Source organism: Hydra vulgaris, chromosome 02, assembly GCF_038396675.1.
Source record: "Hydra vulgaris chromosome 02, alternate assembly HydraT2T_AEP".
NCBI classification, from domain to species: domain Eukaryota; kingdom Metazoa; phylum Cnidaria; class Hydrozoa; order Anthoathecata; family Hydridae; genus Hydra; species Hydra vulgaris.
This window is the reverse complement of record NC_088921.1, coordinates 24,002,468-24,022,839: the sequence shown is the minus strand read 5'-3', so window position 1 is coordinate 24,022,839 and position 20,372 is coordinate 24,002,468. Positions and strand designations below refer to the sequence as shown.

The 20,372-nt window shown below is 27.3% G+C and overlaps 1 protein-coding gene across 1 annotated transcript in view; it reads left to right on the top strand.

Annotated features, from left to right (window-relative positions):
• The window catches only part of LOC100214999 (abnormal spindle-like microcephaly-associated protein homolog), a 106,177-nt gene that overhangs the window by 21,117 nt on the left and 64,688 nt on the right, over positions 1-20,372 (top strand). The window contains exons 5-13 of the mRNA XM_065790353.1: positions 8,381-8,605; positions 8,697-8,764; positions 9,465-9,606; positions 12,866-12,996; positions 15,725-15,829; positions 16,357-16,427; positions 18,986-19,061; positions 19,824-19,887; positions 20,027-20,100. Of these exons, the coding sequence (XP_065646425.1) occupies positions 8,381-8,605; positions 8,697-8,764; positions 9,465-9,606; positions 12,866-12,996; positions 15,725-15,829; positions 16,357-16,427; positions 18,986-19,061; positions 19,824-19,887; positions 20,027-20,100 (956 nt within the window). The remainder of the gene's footprint in view (positions 1-8,380; positions 8,606-8,696; positions 8,765-9,464; positions 9,607-12,865; positions 12,997-15,724; positions 15,830-16,356; positions 16,428-18,985; positions 19,062-19,823; positions 19,888-20,026; positions 20,101-20,372) is intronic.

Below are 20,372 nucleotides of genomic sequence, written 5' to 3'. Positions count from 1 at the left end.
TAAAGTTTCAGAGATAATGATACTCTGTCCCAATCTCTTTTTTGACTATTTTTTTGTTTTTAGCGCCATAAATTTTTTCAAGCTTATTGTTTGACACAATTAGATTTAACTTTAAATTTTTTTTAATTCTGATTTTCTCACAACAAGGCTGCAAGTAATCACCAGGGCTTGTGATGAAGAAAATCGCTAAGCGTGTTATATCAGGCTTATAATATGTTGTCATCGAGCACAATTATGCGTGCTCAGGGTCAGGGCCGCAAGAGCGATTTTGAAATTTGGAAATTGCAGAAGACTATGTTTATAAAAGCTTTCTATTTTGTTATACGACTTTCATTCGTCAATGTTTAAAGTAGTATCTACAGCAGCCTGTTTATACTACTTCAACAATGTAGTTTTTTATACTTCCCAACTTCTTGTTTTTTATTTGCGCCAGATCGCTATTTTTTTAAGGTCTTAAAGGTAAAAAAAAACGCAACCAAACAAAAACGTGTTTAATAAGTTCTTATAATAGTATTGAAGAATAAATTTGTGGCTAAAATTTTTTGCTTTTGTTGTTTTGATATGTATTTAAAACGCTGTTAACTTAATATTTACGATTAACAGTTTTTATATTTCTTTATATTTTTTTAATAATTAATTTTTTTTGTAAATTGATAATTATTAAATATATTTTTTTATAATTTCTTATTTAAATAACGCTTTTTTTTATCGTCAAAAAATTAGTAGATTATAACACAAAAATAAATTCTTCTTCAAAACTATTAGTCGTAAGTTAAATAACAGATTTTCCCCTCAGCTGTTGTCAGCGGTATATATTATATAAATTTTAACTGTGTCATTAAAAAAAGAATTCTGTAGAAATAAAGAATGCTGTAACATTGCTCAAAAAAAGATTATTTTACTTGAGTTTTTTTAATGTCTAGTTTTTAATTTTTTTTCTTTCATTTACATTTTTTTCAAGTTAACATTTATTTTAACTTTATCTTAGTTTAGTTTTTATAACGCATTTTTGAAAAAATTAAACATTAAACATTAACATAAACCTTATCATCAAGCAAATGTGTAAACGATGTGTGGAATATTATTAACAATAAATCTAATAAATCTTACTTGACGTTTTTTCAAAATTAAAAATATTCAGAAGCTTTAACTTTCTTATAGTTATTTCTTTATTTTCTATTCCCATTTCATTTGGGTATTTTTATATTCACATTGTGTTTCCACGCACACTTAATTAAAATAGTTAACATTCCATTATTGAAATTAGCTGTAACGACTTCAAACGGTTCATTTATTATGTTAGTGCCAAACGAAAAAATGCTGACAACAGCAAAACAAAAATGTGCAGAAAGCGAGTGGCGTAATGCTTATATTTTATAAAAGTACTTCGTATAAGGATATAAGTATAAGGAAGACGGAGTTTTACTGTTAAATCAACAAGTTTTATCATTACCTAAAATATTTAATTACAAATATTTTATAAAAAAACCATATAAAGTTTATTATTTTTTCCGTCCCGAACTTTTGAACGAGCGTGATTTTATACTCTCGTTCTAAGCTGAGCGAGTGTTGTTTATCGCGCCTAGAAGCTTTAAAAATACCATTTATGGGCGTGTTTCATGAGCGAGGCGCGATCGCGTTATTTTCATCACAAGCCCGGAACCACTATTAAGTTAGAAGTTACAAGAAAACAAAGAATAAAGAGTCAAAGATCAAGAAATGGTCAACAGAAGGCTTGAAAAGTTGTAAGTTGTATGAGCCAAGAAAACATGAATATAGGAGAGAGTTTCAAAGAGATGAAGTTTGGAGAAAAAAATTAGATAGATACAGTAAAAGGATGAGGCTTTGCTGAATGACGAGTCAAGCAAGAATGAGTTTTGTTTGATGTAACTAGGGATGATATCCATTTTGAACAGCGACCAGTTGTTAATGGAATCAGCCTCTTTGAGATCTACCACAGAGTTCGTAAAACCTTACTACCAGCTGGCCTCAGGTTCATTTAACTGAGTTTTAGAGTGTACCCTCATTAGGGGATAAAAAGAAGAGTTGTATGTCACTATTAAGGAAGCACAAGCAAAAATTTATCAAGAAGATCCAGCATTCATCATCCATAGCAAGAAACAATCTAAACACAGGTTCATCTACACCAGCCTTATCGATGTAGACAGGGTTTAAGGTTGGTCAACAGAATTATTCTGCTTACCCTTATGTCTTTCCCTTCTACAAGACAGTAGCTTAGCTAAATGCAATAACATCAGCCCAAGATAAGTATTTTTTATTGACACACCATATCATTAGCTTTTACTCAACCAAGAGCCTCAAGGCAGAGGAATTTTTTCTGAGTGCAGTTAACATCTGCCAAGATAAGCATTTTTATTGCAACACCATCCCTAGCTTTTATTCAATGAAGAGCCAATGAAGAGGCTGAGAATTTTTAAGTTGTAGTTTATTTCTCCTAGCCTTTGCCTAAAATAAGAAAACTCCACAAGGCAGCAGGGCATGGAGCAGGTACTGGATTACATAATACCAGTAGCAGGCTGATTATGATAATCCTGAACCTGGAGTAGATAAAAGAAGAAGTTCCTGTAAGCAGTACTTTTAAAACATTGCATATTTTGCAAATGTATTAGGAAAGACATTATAACAGAATAAACAGAATAGTAGAGATTAAGGTGAGCATAGCTTTTATAGTTAAAGTCATAAATAAAGTAATTTATGGGTGAGAGAACACTGCGCCAGAGGCTCAAACAGAACACAAACAAACATATAGTAGCATATGGGTGAACCAACACTGTACCAGAGGTTCAGACAAAGCACAAACACCTAAGGTAACTTATGGTTCAATGAACTCCTTGCCAGAAGTTCAAACAGTACACAAACATACATAAAGTAACTTAGTTGTGAACAAACACCATGCCAGAGGTTAAAAAAGATTACAAACATAATGTAAACATATAGTAAATATAGTAATTTAGAGATGAGCTAACACAGTAACTAAAACACCTCTAAATATATAAAAGATAAAAAAAAAAAATTCTTCAAAAGTGATGAAAACGTGCACCAAAGTATTTTTTAGGTTGTAGAATTTAAAAATTATTTTAGAGTTTTTTTATTTTTTCTAAAAATTTGTAGATTTTCATAATTTCTTGTCCCATTTTAGTATATAAACTTGTATGTCTTTCACTTAAAAGATCATGTACCTTTACTTTACATAAAGTTTATATAAATTTTGTTATAGCTGAAGGATTATTCAAATTGTCTAATAAAAAATAAGATAATATTTAAATAAAAAATATTTTAAAATTACACTATTTTTATTCAAATCTAAAACTAAACTGAGTGATAAAAGTTTTCAATTGGTTTAAAAAATTTTTATGTTTGATTCATAGCAAAATGAAATCCAAAAAATTTGTTTTTTCATCGTAGATAAAATTTGGGAATTTTATTGTAATCGTGGTAATAGCAGATAAACAGAATAATGTAGTTGTAAAACTGCATTACATTAGAGGCATATGAAACACATGCAATGTGTGCTTGCACTTACTATCAAATTCTTAAGTTAATGATTAGCACAGTTAAACTAACAAAGGGTTTTCACAATTTTATCAATTTGTTTGTAGTGTAGTAAGAATTTCAGGATACATTGTTTCTCCTTTATGTTCAGAAGAAATCAATGTAAAAAGGTTCTGTTTGATGCTTAGCTCCATTATTCTCAATTTACTAATTCTCATATCTTATCTTAGAAGCTTGGCTCTAGAGACATTTAAAAAATCTTCCAAAGTGTCATTAACAAAGGCAAGTCAACCATTTCATCTCTAATTCATGGAACTGATCTTATTACCAAGTATTGCAATATTGTTAAAATTCCTATATTAATGACTGGCAACTTTCTCATCAAGTCTTATTCTTTACGTCTTCTTGAATTATTGTTCACTACTAGCCTCTGATATATAAATAAGGTAAAAATTAAAAATTGTTTTTTAAAAATTTGAAATTTATTTTTAATTTCTAAACTGATGACATTATTAAAGCTTGTTTATTAATATGAGCATCAAAGTGTTATTATGTTTGATATATGAACACGAGTGTTGGTATATTTGATATATGAACATGAGTATCAGAGTGTTGGTATGTTTGATATATGAACATGAGCATTAGGATGTCCCAAAAAATGATGAAAATATGAAAATCAAGAGACTATACCCTCCAAACTATGTGATTTGGTCTATAAAGATAGAATATATAAAAAATTTTGATCCAAAGTTTGCAACTTTGCTAGATGTGTAATTATAAATTCAGAAAGATTTATATATATTTTTATGGTTTTACGTGCATATTACTGAGACAATTTTCCTTCAATAAATATAAAAAAAAACTTACAAGTTTATTTTGCAGAATTAAGTAATGAAATAAACAACCGTCGCAGAGAGAAAAAATGAATCACAAAGTTTAAAATCATTTTTTATTAAATTAAACGCATAGGAAAACAGTTATAAAGTATATGCTTTTGTAAGTTGATCTTTTGGCATTTTGGCTTGTAGTTTTTTTCTATGATCTTTTGCAACAAGCATTATATTTTGCCTTTGATCATCATTTGTAGATGCCTTCACAAAGTCTTGTATAAGTTTGATGTTCCTTTCTGCGCAATCATTAGTAGTAGAGAGATATTTTACAAATAAACATAACTTACAAAAACTATCATTATTATCCCAAGACTTTACTCCACCGTAAACCCATTGTTCAACTTCGGTTTTTGAAATTCCAATAATTTTAAATTAATAATTTTAATGCTTATTGAAATTCCAATAATTTTAAAAAGATACCATGACTCTGGACCAACCAGAAGAGATAATGTTGTTTCGGAATCAAGAACTGGAAGAATTTGACGATACCCAATATGAAATGTAGGCATAGGATATTTAAGTAGGTTATTAATCATTTTTATTTTTTCATTGTCTTCAACATAACGATCTCCAATTGCTAACACAACAAGCTGAGGAGTTAAGTACCAAGAGTGTTGTTTTATACTCTTTGTTAAAGACTGTCCTAATTGGTCATTGTATTGCTCTTGTATTTTAAGACTTGCCTTGAAAGCATTAAGGTAATAATTTATTAGTTCAATTATTGAAAGCATTAAGGTAATAATTTATTAGTTCTAATAATTTTATTAGTTCAATTGTCTAGCATGCTCCAGTACCGTTTTTTAATTGGACAATCCCAAGCAATATATCCTTGCAATCTGGAGCGTCTGGAGAGCTAACGCTCACAGCCAATCTGTCATTAACAACAGATATTTGAAGGTCTTCTGAAATTTCTTTAACTAGTTTAGTGTCAAAATGTAGAACTGGTCTTTTACCTTTTAGTAAATCAATTATTTACTTTCTTAGAAGGTCCCCTGATGAATGAGTTATCTGAAACCGTTTTCTGTGAACAGAAGACCTAGAGATGTTGGTTTCTTTAAAATTAACATTAGATTTGGAAATAATGGTAGACATAATTGCGGTCTGAGGTCGTATTCCAATATTAAATCTTGCTGTCACAATTGGTGTTGCTTCAATAAGCTCATCAGGAGTAAGCTCTATGATTATTTTAGTCATTTTCTTTAATCTAAAAGTGTTTAATAAATACATTTTTTATTTAAATTTGTTGCTAAGTTAATATGCCTCTATTAATAATGAAGTTGTTCTGGAAATAAAATAAATACTTGATTAAAAATAAAAACTATTTATAATAACGTACTAGTTCACAAGTACCTTTTTTTTTTTCTTCATAAGTTTTTTGGCAAATTCAGTGCAGTCGGCTGTTTCAAATCCATTTGCAGTCGGCTGTTTCAAATCCATCTAAATTTTCACTACATATTGGTATACTACTATCCTGGCTTCCTTGAACTCTATGAATCTCTTTTTGTTTTTGATTTTGTATAGATAGAAATCTGAGTCTCTTCTTTTCAGTTCTAGCTCTGTAAGCTGCATCATATTTTTCCTCAATGAACATTTTCCTTTCATTCATTTGGTCTTTAAAGAATTATAGATCATTTTCAACTACTTGTAGACCATTATTAGCTGCTCTTATTTTCTGCTCAAAATCCATTTTTTAAATATAGTAAAGATTACTTAATTTAAGCTTAAATTCTTCTACTAGAATGTTATGTTTTGTTTTATCTTTAAACCCAAGTGATTTCATTTTTAGCATTTTAGTGTACTTTTTAATGAACTTCTTTAATTTGTCTCTAAGTAAATAATAAAAAAAATTATTTTACAAACAATTACAGTTAAGCTAACAAAAAACGAGTACGAGTTGAAAAAATATTCATTATTTTAAAGGTTACTAATTAGCTTACTTGAGCTCCTTTCTGAATATAATCTCCAAAAACTGCTTTGATCTGTACAGAAATTACTTTGGCAACAACACAATTGATCCCAAAATGATTAACACAAACTCCTTTAAAACACACTAGTTCAAATCTAAGATGTTTTTGTGGATACTCATTGTGAAACTTTGACAGCCTGAATCTGTAGCTTTTTTCAGAATTTAACAATAGGTAACATCTCAATTTCCCACAGAAGTTGGTTTGTTGGCAATTTGTTTATAGGATAATTAAGAAGGTAAACAGTTCTTCTAGGACTAATAGAGCAGTTGTATTTTCTCTTTGCACCTTGCTTTATTTTCGTTTTTGAACATTCCATGTTAAAAACAAATAAAAATTGATACTGTGAACACTTCTGCACTAGTTAAAATTATTTAATGAGTAAATCTATTAGAAAAGTTTATAAAGATTCTTAAGCTTTCTAATAAATCTTTCTGCATAATTTATTACAATTATTACAAAAGCGAAAGTGACAAAAATACGGAAAAAATTGTTATATCCAAATTTTCAAAATATACATCTTGCAATTGTCGACTAGATGAACCATAACTTATGGGTATTTTCTTTTTCTACAGAACAAATCCCAAACATTTGAGGGTGTAGTCTTTTTTTTTTTTTTGGGACACCCTAATGAGCATCAGAGTGTTGGTATGTTTGATATATGAACATGAGCATCAGATTGTTGTTATATTTGATATATAATAATAATCCATGGATTGGACTTGTTGAGGAGAATATTTAAAATAAAGACTTTTAAGTAAGATTCATACATCAATGTTACAATGTATTAACACAACTGGGCAAATTTATACAAAAAAACTCAATTTTTATCAAACTATTTAAGATTTTAAGATTTTGTTTTACTTTTTTAATTTTTGTTTGCTTTTTGTTTGTTTTTTAATGTATTTGCAGTTTTATTTTTTTGTTTCATTATTTTAAATCAATGCAAATAAACCGGATTTAAATAAGAGTTAGTGAGTTAGTCAAATATAAAATCATTATAAAAAAAAAATCTTAGAATCATATCTTTTAGGTATCAAAAAAAAGATACAATTCCTAAAAGATATAATTTTTCAATTTTTTCTATGGGACACTATAAAAACCCGAGAAATTGTTACATCATTTTGAAATTGAGTTTTCATGGTAAAATTTTGATTTTGTTGTTTTAGTTATAAGTTCTGAGCTTTCATCACTAACATTCATCTTTCATCACTGTTGAACAAATATTACATAAGTTAATTTTGTGGGCAGTTTGCAATTTTCAATGTCAAGAAAGGCATCTAGTTGTTAAAAATTCTTCCAAAATATTAAATATTTAAATACGAATTTTAAATATTTATTTGATTTTAAATATTTAAATAAGAAATTGCCATTATGGAAACCTATCCCAGCCAAATTTATGTGGAACCATGGATGAAATTTTAAATTTTGTATGTAATTTTTAAACCATGGATATAAATTTCAACTTTGATTTTTTAAAGTTTAAATTATCTCCCAAAGGCCAGAGGACTTTTATTTCTGGAGGTTATTCTATTTTCATTGTTATTTTGTAACTTCTAGTTTTATTGAAATTTTTCTTTTTAAGGTAAATAAGTTCAATAGTTTGCTGTTATTTTGTAACTTTTTTGTCACAGATACTTTCATGTGTAATGATAATATTTTAACAACACAAAAGTTAAATTAGATGAGAGCTGTTAATTACTATTATAAATTTACTTTAATTATACTGTATCCTGTTAGCACTACTTCAAAGTCGATTCAAAAAATATAAAGTAAACTTCTACTCACATTTTAGAAATCGTTTGGTATGCTCATATTATCTAGATGCTCATATAAGCCAAATCTACCCTAGTTTTTATATAATTAAAACAAAAATTTACTGGATTTGCCGTAGAGGAATAACAAAAGAAACTTTAAAACAATTTCTTTTTTTCATCACGAAATTCAGTAAGTAACATCTCTCTCAATCTTTTGTATAATTTAAAATTTTTGTAACTTTAAATTTTTTTTTAGGTACCTATACAATAGATTCAAGTAAAAGACAACCAATTGCTCCTTCGCGTGAAGATGTTTCTTTTCAAGTGTATTCACTTCGCCATAAAATGGTTTGCCTTCGCCGTGCAGGTTGTTTGTTATATCAAAATGAAGAATTTTCATTAATTATACAAAAGATTGAACGAGAGATTGAGTGTAATATGTTAGCTATTCGAGCAGACAAAAGAATTGAAGCGGATTTAGGTAATCAAAATGATTATATAGTTTTTAATAATACAATTTAAATAGAATATAAATTTTATTAATTTAATGTATGAAAAAATACTGTTTTTAGGTATAAAAACAAAAATCAGAGACATGATTCTTTCTTACAACTCTCTTTGGTTAAGAATTGGTCTTGAGGTTAGTTCACTTTGAGTTTTTATTTTTTCATTCATTCAAGGTCAGGAGAGCTACTGCAAAAAGCTTTTTTTTTTTAATATGTTGTTACAATCCACTCTTAAATCAGAAATAAGAACCTTTATTTATCAGAAACAAGACCAAATCACTGCATGAATTATATTTTACATATAAAACATGAAACCATATTGTTACATGTAAATAGAAACATTAAAAAACAAAAAAAACAAAGTACTTAAAGGTCTTTGCTAATCAATCAAAAAATGCAAATCAAGTTATTCTAGTTCTCTCTAATGTTATTTTAACTAGATATTTTTGTTTGTCATGAGATTTTTTAACAAACACAAATTTCTAAGGTTATGTTAATAAAATAAATAAATATTATACTCAGACTTTTAATAATATTATAGAAAATATGAATAATTAAATAAAATCTCACTCAGTTAATGAGCGACTCAGTAAAATATTTTTTTAAAAGACAGAAGAGTTGATCTGCTAAGAATGATTTTATAAGCTACTATTGCAATTTTTGTTATCAGTAAGCAAAACACGGTAGGAAACAGCTGAAGTAACTCAAACTACAAAAATAATGCAGAGCTGTATTAATCTATAACTCTTATAGTAATATATATATTTCTGCTCTCCTAAAATCTTTTTTGATTTTAAAGGTCATTTTTGGAAATCTTATTATTATATTTTAAAGGTCATATATGGGGAGATAATCTTATTACAGTCAAACAATGATGTTTTTAACTTGTCAAAATTTGTAATGAATCGCGTGCTTGCAAATCCTTTAATATCAAAGCAATATTCTCACACAACTGTTCCCAACTTCTACAGACCAGGTATCAGTAGTATTTAATATTTTTATTATTAAAATATTTATTTTTGATTTTTTTTTTTAGTTATTAATAAGATCTCCTTTTACTCAAGATTAAATTACCTTTGTGATAAAGAATTCGTCAGCCAAGAAACAAGAGGCTATATGTCCACATTTTGTGTTTTTTCTGTTTATTATCAATAAATATTCAACAATCAATGAGTTATATGTCCAATAAATCTAGTCTTAAGAATGAAACAACTTTTTAAAATATTTAAGAAATTAGTCCGATATTCTGGCAGAAAGTCTTTACAAATTAAATTTTAAAACTTGATTTTCTTGGAAACGCAAAAAATTGGACACACGCTGTCTTGATTCTTGGCTTACAAATTGTTAGTGATTTTTAAAAATCCTAAATTTTACGCGATCTTAGATGAAAAAATACGCAGTTATATGCAGTAGTAAATGATCAGGATCCCGCCCCCAGCTAAGTATGCTACTTTTTACAAATCCGGCCTTGTTAAGGCGCCATTTTGTTCCAATCAAGACAATTAATTTCCAAAATTAGATTACTTTGATTCCTTAATTGAAACAGCTAGCTTTTTTCAAAAAATTCCCATTAAATCAACAGAAGTTGATTTAAATTTATTTTCATCTTTGCAGTGGTAATTTAAACAACTTATACAAAACTTATAAAATTGCCAAATGAAAATTAGTTCTACAAATAATAAGTTGCGCAAAAGCTTCAACTAATGACGTTCTTTTATTTTATTAATTAAAAATCATTTAATAAAGTATTATTTTTGAGGTTTATAAATGTTGCTATTAAATTGCGTCTGAACTATTTCTTCAACTCATTGATTTTATGAAAAACTTTTAAGTTCCAATCAAGGAAACTTTAGACTATTTTATTACTACAATATCATGCAGCAATTTATAAGATAAGTTTGTATTATTACTTGCATTTTAAATCTGATCGCATTATGCAAAAACAAACTGTATAACTCACAGAAGTCTAATTTACCTGGTGCAATCGATACAATGTGAACGCCTAATTAGGTCACCTCAAAAAAATGACTCAAAAACGTTTTTATTTTATGGCACTCTTAGAAAATAAATTATTTTACTAGAAAAATGCGAAATATAGCCATAAGACATTTAATTTCCGAAATAAATGCAAGTGTTCGAATTAAGGTGTTGTTCCAATTTCAACTCTCCTTTATTTATAAGGTGTATTTTTTGCCAAGAAAGATGATGATCAGATGAATGTGTGGTTTGACTCAAGCAAGACAAGAAAAGAAGCCATGATCTTAGACATTAGAGATTAAGAATAGTGGGTGTATCAGATGTTTTTCAGAGAAGATTAAGGGGGTTTGGGTATGTTGAGCAATGAGAATGCAGATAATTTGGGTATCAGCATGTAGTGTGGTACCATCTTCAGGAGAAAAAGGTAGACAGAAGTAAAGAAACTTGGAGAGAGATAGTTACGTAGGATATAAACAAGCTTCAGTTATGAAAAGACAATGCTCTGTTTATATTAGAAACAGCATATACAAGGGGAGAGGGGGACTAAAGCAATGATGACCATGATCATGATGATTGTGATCATCATGATTATAATGATTATGATGATGTTTATATATAAATACACACACACATACATGCAGAAAAAGTTTAAGCTACTAAAGAGGGTTTAGTTGTGTTTACAATCGGTTTGAATTTTTATATTGCTCCTTTATGGGAAATGTCTCTTTTCAAGTGTATTCACTTTGTCATAAAATGGTTTGCCTTTGCTGTGCAGGTTGTTTGTTGTATCAAAATAAAGAATTTTCATTAATTATACAAAAGATTGAACAAGAGATTGAATGTAGTATGTTAGCTATTTGAACAAACAAAAGAAATGGATCAACCCGTTTGTCGGCTATATTAGGTAGAATGCAACTAGTAAAATCGAGAGATGATATCGATGAAAGTTCTTAGCAAGCAATTCAACTTTGTCTTTAGGTAAGGTGAAAAAATCCTAACCATACAAGAGAAGTGGAATAACAGATTTGCCCTTATTATTGATACTGTTAAAGATTTTTCAGAAGTCATGAGAGCCTAATTTTTGAGATGAAGTACGAGATTTCATGGCCTGAGAATAGCGGATTCTGGAGAATTGTTATGATATGGAATATATATGGAAGATGAAGAATTATTATGATATGGAATATTGATAGATATGGAAGTAATGGTTTTGATTTGAAATTGCAGCAGCACAATGTGAGGAAAACCATGGGAAGAATGAGGCTTGACTTGGAATCATCTTGACATTGAAATCGTTGACTTGGAGAGGGAATAAAAGATTCCATGCCTGCCTGAATCCATCATTAGGAGATAATAGAATGAGTTGTCTAGTCATAAAAATAGAGACACAAGCAAAACCCATGCATTGAGTCAAGAAGATCCAGCATTCAACATCCTAAACTGGAAACAATCTATTAAAAATTCATCTGCGCCAGCCTAATAGATAAAGAAGGGGTGCGAGGCTGGTCAACAGATAGAATCTGTTTACCCTTTAAATCAAATTGTTCAGTTTTCAATCTCTTTGTTTATCAAACCTTTAAAGTAAAATCCTTACATTGATTAACAGAAAAACAAAAACAATGAATAGGTTCATCTTATCAAGCTGACTTGTTAGTGACAGGGATTAAGGTCATAATTGAATCAAAAAAATGTACAGGAGGAATTTTCTAAAAGTGACATTTGATTTTTAAAATAAAAATTATTTTTAGAGGGCTTAACCTTTGAACATCGGATCGGCTCCTAATAATATCAAAATATTTAAAAAAATGAAAATCATTTTAAAAAACCTTAAAAAAACAATTTTATTCTCAAAGATAAACTTAAAGTTTTTATGCAACATTATCTAAGTTTGCAATATTCATGCGAAATAATTATTATTTTAGAAATATTTATATAATTTTGCTGCTTTTGAGAACAAGGTTGGTATACTTTTAAAGAATTTTGTTTTTTAAATTAAGTCATCATTAGGAGCTGATCAAAAGTTTGTCTTGTCAAAATGTCTTTTAACAAGACATAAAAATAGTTTTTTAGAGTTTTACAAGTCGACTGTCATTTTTTTAAACAAAACTTACTTAGAGGTTAAATACATGTTGGAGGTGTGGGAAAGCACCAATTAAATAAAAAGATATTTACAACTACTTGATTGCATATGACATAGGTGTATATTGTTTTCAAATTAATTTTTTTTTACTCTTTTTTTTTTCATCTAATGTTTTTAGGGTACGAGGAAGCTATTCGTAAATTTATTCTCAAAAAGTTTTTACTTTTGGTTATATTTTTGGATCGCGCAAAACAAAATCGACTCATAGAGCATGATCCTTGTTTATTTTTAAAAAATTCAGAGTTCAAGGTAATTTATTTATTATAGTTATTGTTATAAATAGTTATATTTATGTGTTTTTATCATTATTTTAAATGTTGATACTTTGCTTCAAAATGATTGTAATTACTTTGATGGGTTGGTTAGTTTAACATTATGATGGGTTGGTAAATTTAACATTATGATGGGTTGGTTAGTTTAAAACTATGATCGATTGGTCAGTTAAACATAATCATACTTCTAAAATTTTAAATTTTTTTCTTCTGTTTTAAATATAGTAAAAACTCAACTACTAAAAAATGTAAACATTGTTTTCAAAACAAAAAGATAAACCTAACCCATTCTTGATAAATCCTAACCCTGATTACATTGATATTATTTTTATTGGTCTCAATATCAACAACAGATTTTTTAAACAATTTTTAAGTGTTCACCATGTTATGTGCTGATTTTTTTTTAAACTTTTCTAGACTTATAGTATATTGTTTTAGATAAGAAGCAATGTGATTCAATATGAAAAGTACATTATATGTACTTTCCTTCTTTTAGGGGTCTACCATTGTTTTTGCAATATAGGTTGTTGACTTCAAAATAACAGGAAATTTATAGAGAATCACTTTCAATTCTTGTTTCAAATCTTGTTCTAAATCTGTATCTTTTCTTTCTTTAAAAGCTCACAAACAATTTTTAATTTGATTGCATACAATCACATAAGATTGCATACAATCACATAAGATTGCATACAATCACATAAGATTGCATACAATCACATAAGATTGCATACAATCACATAAGATTGCATACAATCACATAAGATTGCATACAATCACATAAGATTGCATACAATCACATAAGATTGCATACAATCACATAAGATTGCATACAATCACATAAGATTGCATACAATCACATAAGATTGCATACAATCACATAAGATTGCATACAATCACATAAGATTGCATACAATCACATAAGATTGCATACAATCACATAAGATTGCATACAATCACATAAGATTGCATATAATCACATAAGATTGCATAAAATTTTAAAATCAGGTGTTAGTAGTTTGGTGTTAGTGTTGTTGGTAAAATTTCTCTAAACTTTTGCTTGTTTAAAACATTCTATTTTTTTAAGATCTTCTTAAAAGTTGTTTCCATCCCATCCCATTAAAAGCGGTAACAGGAAGATGAAGTAATACCTATGTATTTGCTTTGGAAAGTTCTCTAACAGTTCTAAACAGTCTCTAAAGTTATCAGCATTCAAAAAGGCATAATATTCAATACATCAAACTGCTTAAAAGATTGTAAATTATATGAGGCTTGATTGAATGATGAATAACGTAAGATGAATTTCAGTCGATGGCGCAAGAGATGCCAGCTCTTAAAAGCAGCGCTCATTATAGTATTTATGTAAAAGAGAAAGAATAACAACATTACAACAATGTGACAATGGTTAAAGGTTAGGTGCAAGAGCAGGTCCAACTATGTTTGCAATACGTTTTTTTTTTGTGCACCTTATCTAAAAGAAAAAGGGCATCATTCGAAGATCTGCTCCAGATATAACAGTATTTCATACAAGGACGGATTAGAGATTTATTGAAATAAAGAATAAAATTCAGAGTAAGAAAGTGGCAAGCACGATAAAGAAATGCAACCTTAGCAGATGCTAATTTTGCAATGGATTTGCTATATAGTTTCCTAGAAAGATCAAAAGTAAGAGTTAATCCTAGAAAACAAAAAGTAGATGACTCATTGATTACATTACTGTTCATAAATAGAGGGAAATCTAGATTGTTGCAATAATGATTAGCTGAAAAAAATTGAGTTTTATACGAGTTAAAGTTCACCAGCCTCTGAGAGCCTCATGCTATAGTAGAAGTGAGATCCTTTTCAAGCTTAAAGGCTATGCCAACACTCTTTGATTACTTTCCAAGCAATCAAAGAGTGTTGGCATGTGAATGCTTAGAAGTCTTTACGAATTAAAAGATGATAACCATCAACACCTAGATTACAAGGTGAGACAACTGAACTGATCAAATTAGTCTCAAATAGGTTTGATGAACTTTGCAAGAGATAAGACTCAACAGAAAAAAAGTTACTTCGAAGACCACAAATGTTAGTGAATGATAGATTTAGAGAACTTGGTGATGACAATGGTTTTTTGTGTTTTATAGTTTTTAATACTTTAGTCATTTTTGAATTTGCTGACTTGACTCAAAGCACAGAACTACTCAATACACTATTTTATAGTCCAAGCAATTCCCTCATTACTACTACTAAACCCTAAGTTGTAACAAATGGCTTCAAATGTGGACTCAACAATGTGCACAAAAAGTACGAACAGGGACACTAACTATGCATGTTGCGCATAGTTAGTGTCCCTGTTCGTCTTTTTAGATACTTTACAGCTGTTGATAGAATCAGCCTCTCTGGGAGCTACCACCGAGTTTGTGAAACCTGACTACCAGCTGGCCTCAGAACCATAAAACTGAGCTTTAGAGCTGTACTCTTATTAAGAGAATGAGTTGCCTAGTCATAAGAACAGAGACACAAGTAAAACCTATGCGTTTTTTTGTCAATTTTTAGAGCTTAGTTTCTTTGTATCTTCACATTTTCCTGAATCATACAATTTGCATTTTTGAAAGTCTTTTGTCAATATTTATTTGCATTTTTTTTTCCTCAATATTTTTTTATTATTTCTATTACTTATAATAACAATTAAATATTATCCATATTTCTTTTTATCTCTGTTTTAGACAAGTCGTGATCTTTTGCTAGCATTTTCTAGAGAATATTTGAAAGGCGAGGGGGATATCACAAAGCATTTGAGCTACATGGGTATAGTAGTTCAGCATCAACAGGTATTTTTAAAGAGTTCTTAATTTAGATAATTTAAATAAATATTTTGCACCATTTGGTTTAATGTAAAATGTTAAAACTCAATAATTAAAAACGATGTGCAAATAAACAATGTTTACAATGGATTTGCACTTCATTGTGTGTTTCGAAGTTGTAAAAATTTTATTTATTTATTTTTATTACAATGGTTAGTTGTCTTTTGAAAGTAAGAGCTTTATGTGGTAAGTAAAATAATCTATAATATAATATATTAATTAATAATATTGATAACTAATATAATATACATGAAATTTCTAAAATATAGTTCAAGTATACTTAATTTATTTTTCTTACTCAGATTTTTTTAAATTGGTTCAACTTTCATTTAAAAGTTTAATTTAAATGTTAAAGTAACACAAAAATAAAGTCTTATTTTTCTAGTCATTCTTGTGGAAAGGCATTTCAGCTATATAAATTAATGTAAAAAACATTAATTTATATAGCTGTAGGAAATTTATGTAAAAAAAAAAAATTATTTCTTTATTTTTAGTCAGTTATAGATGAATATGACTTTGGTTTGAAAAATATTGCTGTTGATTTAAGAGATGGTGTTCGTCTTGTGTAAGTAAATTTTATTTGCTAATAAATATAAAAATATATTTTACCATTTTATAGTTTTTTTTCCTGAAAGCATAAAAATTAAAACAAAATTATGGTCAAGTTGAAAAAGAATAGTTTATACGTAAGTTTTTTTATGGTTTATACTTAAGTTTTAAAAGCTAGCTTTTTAAAGCAGACGAAAAAATGTAGTTAACTCATTTTATTAACATTTTGTGGCATTATATATATATATATATATATATATATATATATATATATATATATATATATATATATATATATATATATATATATATATATATATATATATATATATATATACTATATATATATATATATATATATATATATATATATATATATATATATATATATATATATATATATATATATATATATGTATGTATATATATATATGTGTGTGTGTGTGTGTGTGTGTGTGTGTGTGTGTGTGTGTGTGTGTGTGTGTGTGTGTGTGTGTGTGTGTGTATACAATCATACTAATCAAGTAACTAGCTGCTCTTGTGTGAGCATATAATAGTGCAAAATAGTTTAGGAAGTTTTATTTCATAAATGTTTTCACTGAAAACTAAATTCTTTAGAATTCAGAATAGAATGTTTTATTTTACGAGTATGACATTGTAACATCTGGACACAATGGGAGACCTAGTCTCAATGTTTATTCAATACGATTCCGTCACTGCTATATGTACCAATAAATTGAATCAAAAACTGCATCTCAACAGAGGTGGTGCATATATATGTTTATGTTATATGTCCTGTAGTGGTGTAATTGTAGAGTGCTCGCCTCATAAGCGAAGTTCAGTACAGTAGTACCAGGCTTAACTTGTTTCTCTGCGCAGCGGTCTTGTTTGTCAATGTTCCACTAGTGAATTACTCATAGTCATTTATGGAGGCTTCAGTACTTACTTAAGGTTTGAGCAAAATCAGTTGTTAGGACAAATAATAAAATTTGTTTTTTCCCTTTTCTTTTTCTTCTGAATCTTTTTCTTTTATCGTTTGAAAAGTTTGAATTTGAAAACTCTGCATTTGTGAAAACCAGTGTTTTAAGGATTTTAATCTGTTTAATAGTGTGCAAAATACTACCACATTAATATTTGTGCAAAATACTACCAAATAAATATTTGTGCAAAATATGGTTACATGAATAGTTGTACAATTTACTACAAGGGGCAAGTTTAGTGATTGCTAGTTTTGATATCTGTAAAAATTTCTAGTTTTCAAATTCACAGTTTTATTATTCTTATTAAAATCAGTGAACACTGTTTTAATGAAAGGGTTAATTTATCATATTTCTAATTATTTATGAAATAGCAAATTGCAAGATATCTATGAAATAACAAAACAATAAATTTTATGGCTGTTTATAGCTTTTATGGCTTCTTTTTCTTATGGCTACAAAATAATAACATTAGAAACTTACATATTTTAATTTATTGTTTGTTTAAACACTAATTAATTTAAGTAATATACATAGAAAATATTTTTTACTAAAGGCCTGTTGAATAAGTGGGGTAATCTCAAAATCAAGCAATTAAAAATTATACTGAAGTTATTTGCGCACTGTACAAAACATTTAAACCCAATTTTTGTTAGTGGGAAACTTTGAAAAATTATTTATTTAAAAATTTTAATGTTTTAAATTACCATTAGTTAATTGATAATAAAAACAATTATAAAAAAGATATGATTTAAAATATGTTAACAGAATTTTTTTGTTTTATTTTAAAATAACTATAATTCCTTTAAAATAATTTCTGTATGTTTTGAAAACACCTCTTTAATTTTGATTTAAATATCTGCACTAGAGTTATGAAGATTTAAGTATCTGCGCTATGTGTATATATATATATATATATATATATATATATATATATATATATATATATATATATATATATATATATATATATATATATATATATATGATATATATGTGAGTTACAAAGATTTAGATGAGATATAAAAGTAGCAGCAATTTCTTTTATTTAAAATATTTGATTAATTCCAATAGGCTGTTGTGATTTGCTGCTGTTTTATTTTTAGTTATAGATTGTTTTGCATACTTTATTTTTTAGTTTTATCTGATGATTTATCAAAGCTATTGATGTTTGAAGTTTTTTAATAACAATAATAAAACTAATAATAACATGGTTTTCTAATGAGATTTTGTATAATAATTTGAAGATCAGCGCACGACATTTTTTTCTTGGGTAACAACTATCGATTTTTGTGATAAAAACAGATTTTACGATTTTTAGATAAATGAAAATTTAAAAACCATAAGCATTTCTAGATATAGCAATTTGCAATCGCTCAATTTGCACCTATTTTACTATTTTTAGTTTTGTTTTTGTATTTGTCGTCTGATTATATTTAAATGAAAAAAAAATTGTATATAAAATTACATATTAAGATAAATGCTAAGTAATTAAAATCATTTATGCATTTAAATATGAATAGGTTGGATTTTCGAATTTTTTATTCAAATAAATTTAATCATCATATTCTGTAACTAAATATTTTGGACTTTTTAGGCGTGTTCTTGAACTTTTAACAAAAGACTGGTCACACTCTTCCAAACTTAGATTACCGGCTGTTAGTAGATTACAGGTTAGTTTTTTTAAATCAGCAGTAGGAACATGTGATGCTTTTTATGATGCTCAAGAGTTTTGAACGCCATAAAAAGTATTTAATTGAATCAAGATAAAATATAAAATCAGTTTAAAATAAAAACTGTTTCTCCTTTCATGTACCTTTCAGATTTACATAAACTATTATTTATAAATAAAAGATTTGAATTTAGTTATAGCAACTCACATAATAGGTAGAAACAATTGGTTGTATCTCAAATTGTTTTTTTGTTTTACAGTAGAACAATTTAATTGATACTAGAACAATTTCCTTATTTACATTCATCATAGTAGAAGTCATTTAGTATTTACATTCATCATAGTAGAAGTCATTTTTCTGTTTTCTCTATTAAACATATATTAAACAATGGTGTAAACAGAAAAAAGAATCAAAAAGTTACCTGAAAAAAGTAATTAAATTTAATTTTGTGTAGTAATAGATGGTAATGTAGTGATATAAAATTATTAACAGCAGCAATAAATGATAATGTATTGATAAACAAAATTGATGCTTTCAAATTTGCGTAATTTTATTTATACAAGTAATTTTTTGTAGATTAATGTCTAAAGTTTTACATTTTTGACTTAAAAACAAATTTCTACAATATTATTTCTTAAATGAAAACAGCATTATAACAAGCTTTTGCAATATATTGATCTTTCTCTTCTATTTCATTCTCTACTTATTTTTTTATTTTAGGTTTTCTCATTTCTATCTCATAACAGTTCTTTTTACTTTTAGAAAATTCACAATAATAGTATTGCCCTTGGAATTTTAAAAAATCATGGTTTGAATTTGTCAATAGGTAATTTTTTTAAATATACCATGTCAGACATGTTTTTATATGCTGAACTTGTTATATACCATAGTATAAGTTTTACCACCACCACCACGAGGCGATTTCAACATAGTGAAAATTATGATTATTCCTTTTTTTTCTTTAGAACCTAAAAATGTTGTTGACGGCCACCGTGAGAAAACATTAATGTTACTCTGGCAAATAATATTTCATTTTGAAGTATGTTGATTACAAATTTAAGATGATTTTAATAAAAGCAAACATAAAAAAGCAAACATAAAAAGAAGATAAATTTTATATATACATATATATATATATATATATATATATATATATATATATATATATATATATATATATATATATATATATATATATATATATATATATATATATATGTATGTATATATATATATATATATATATATATATATATATATATATGTATATATATATATATATATATATATATATATATATATATATATATA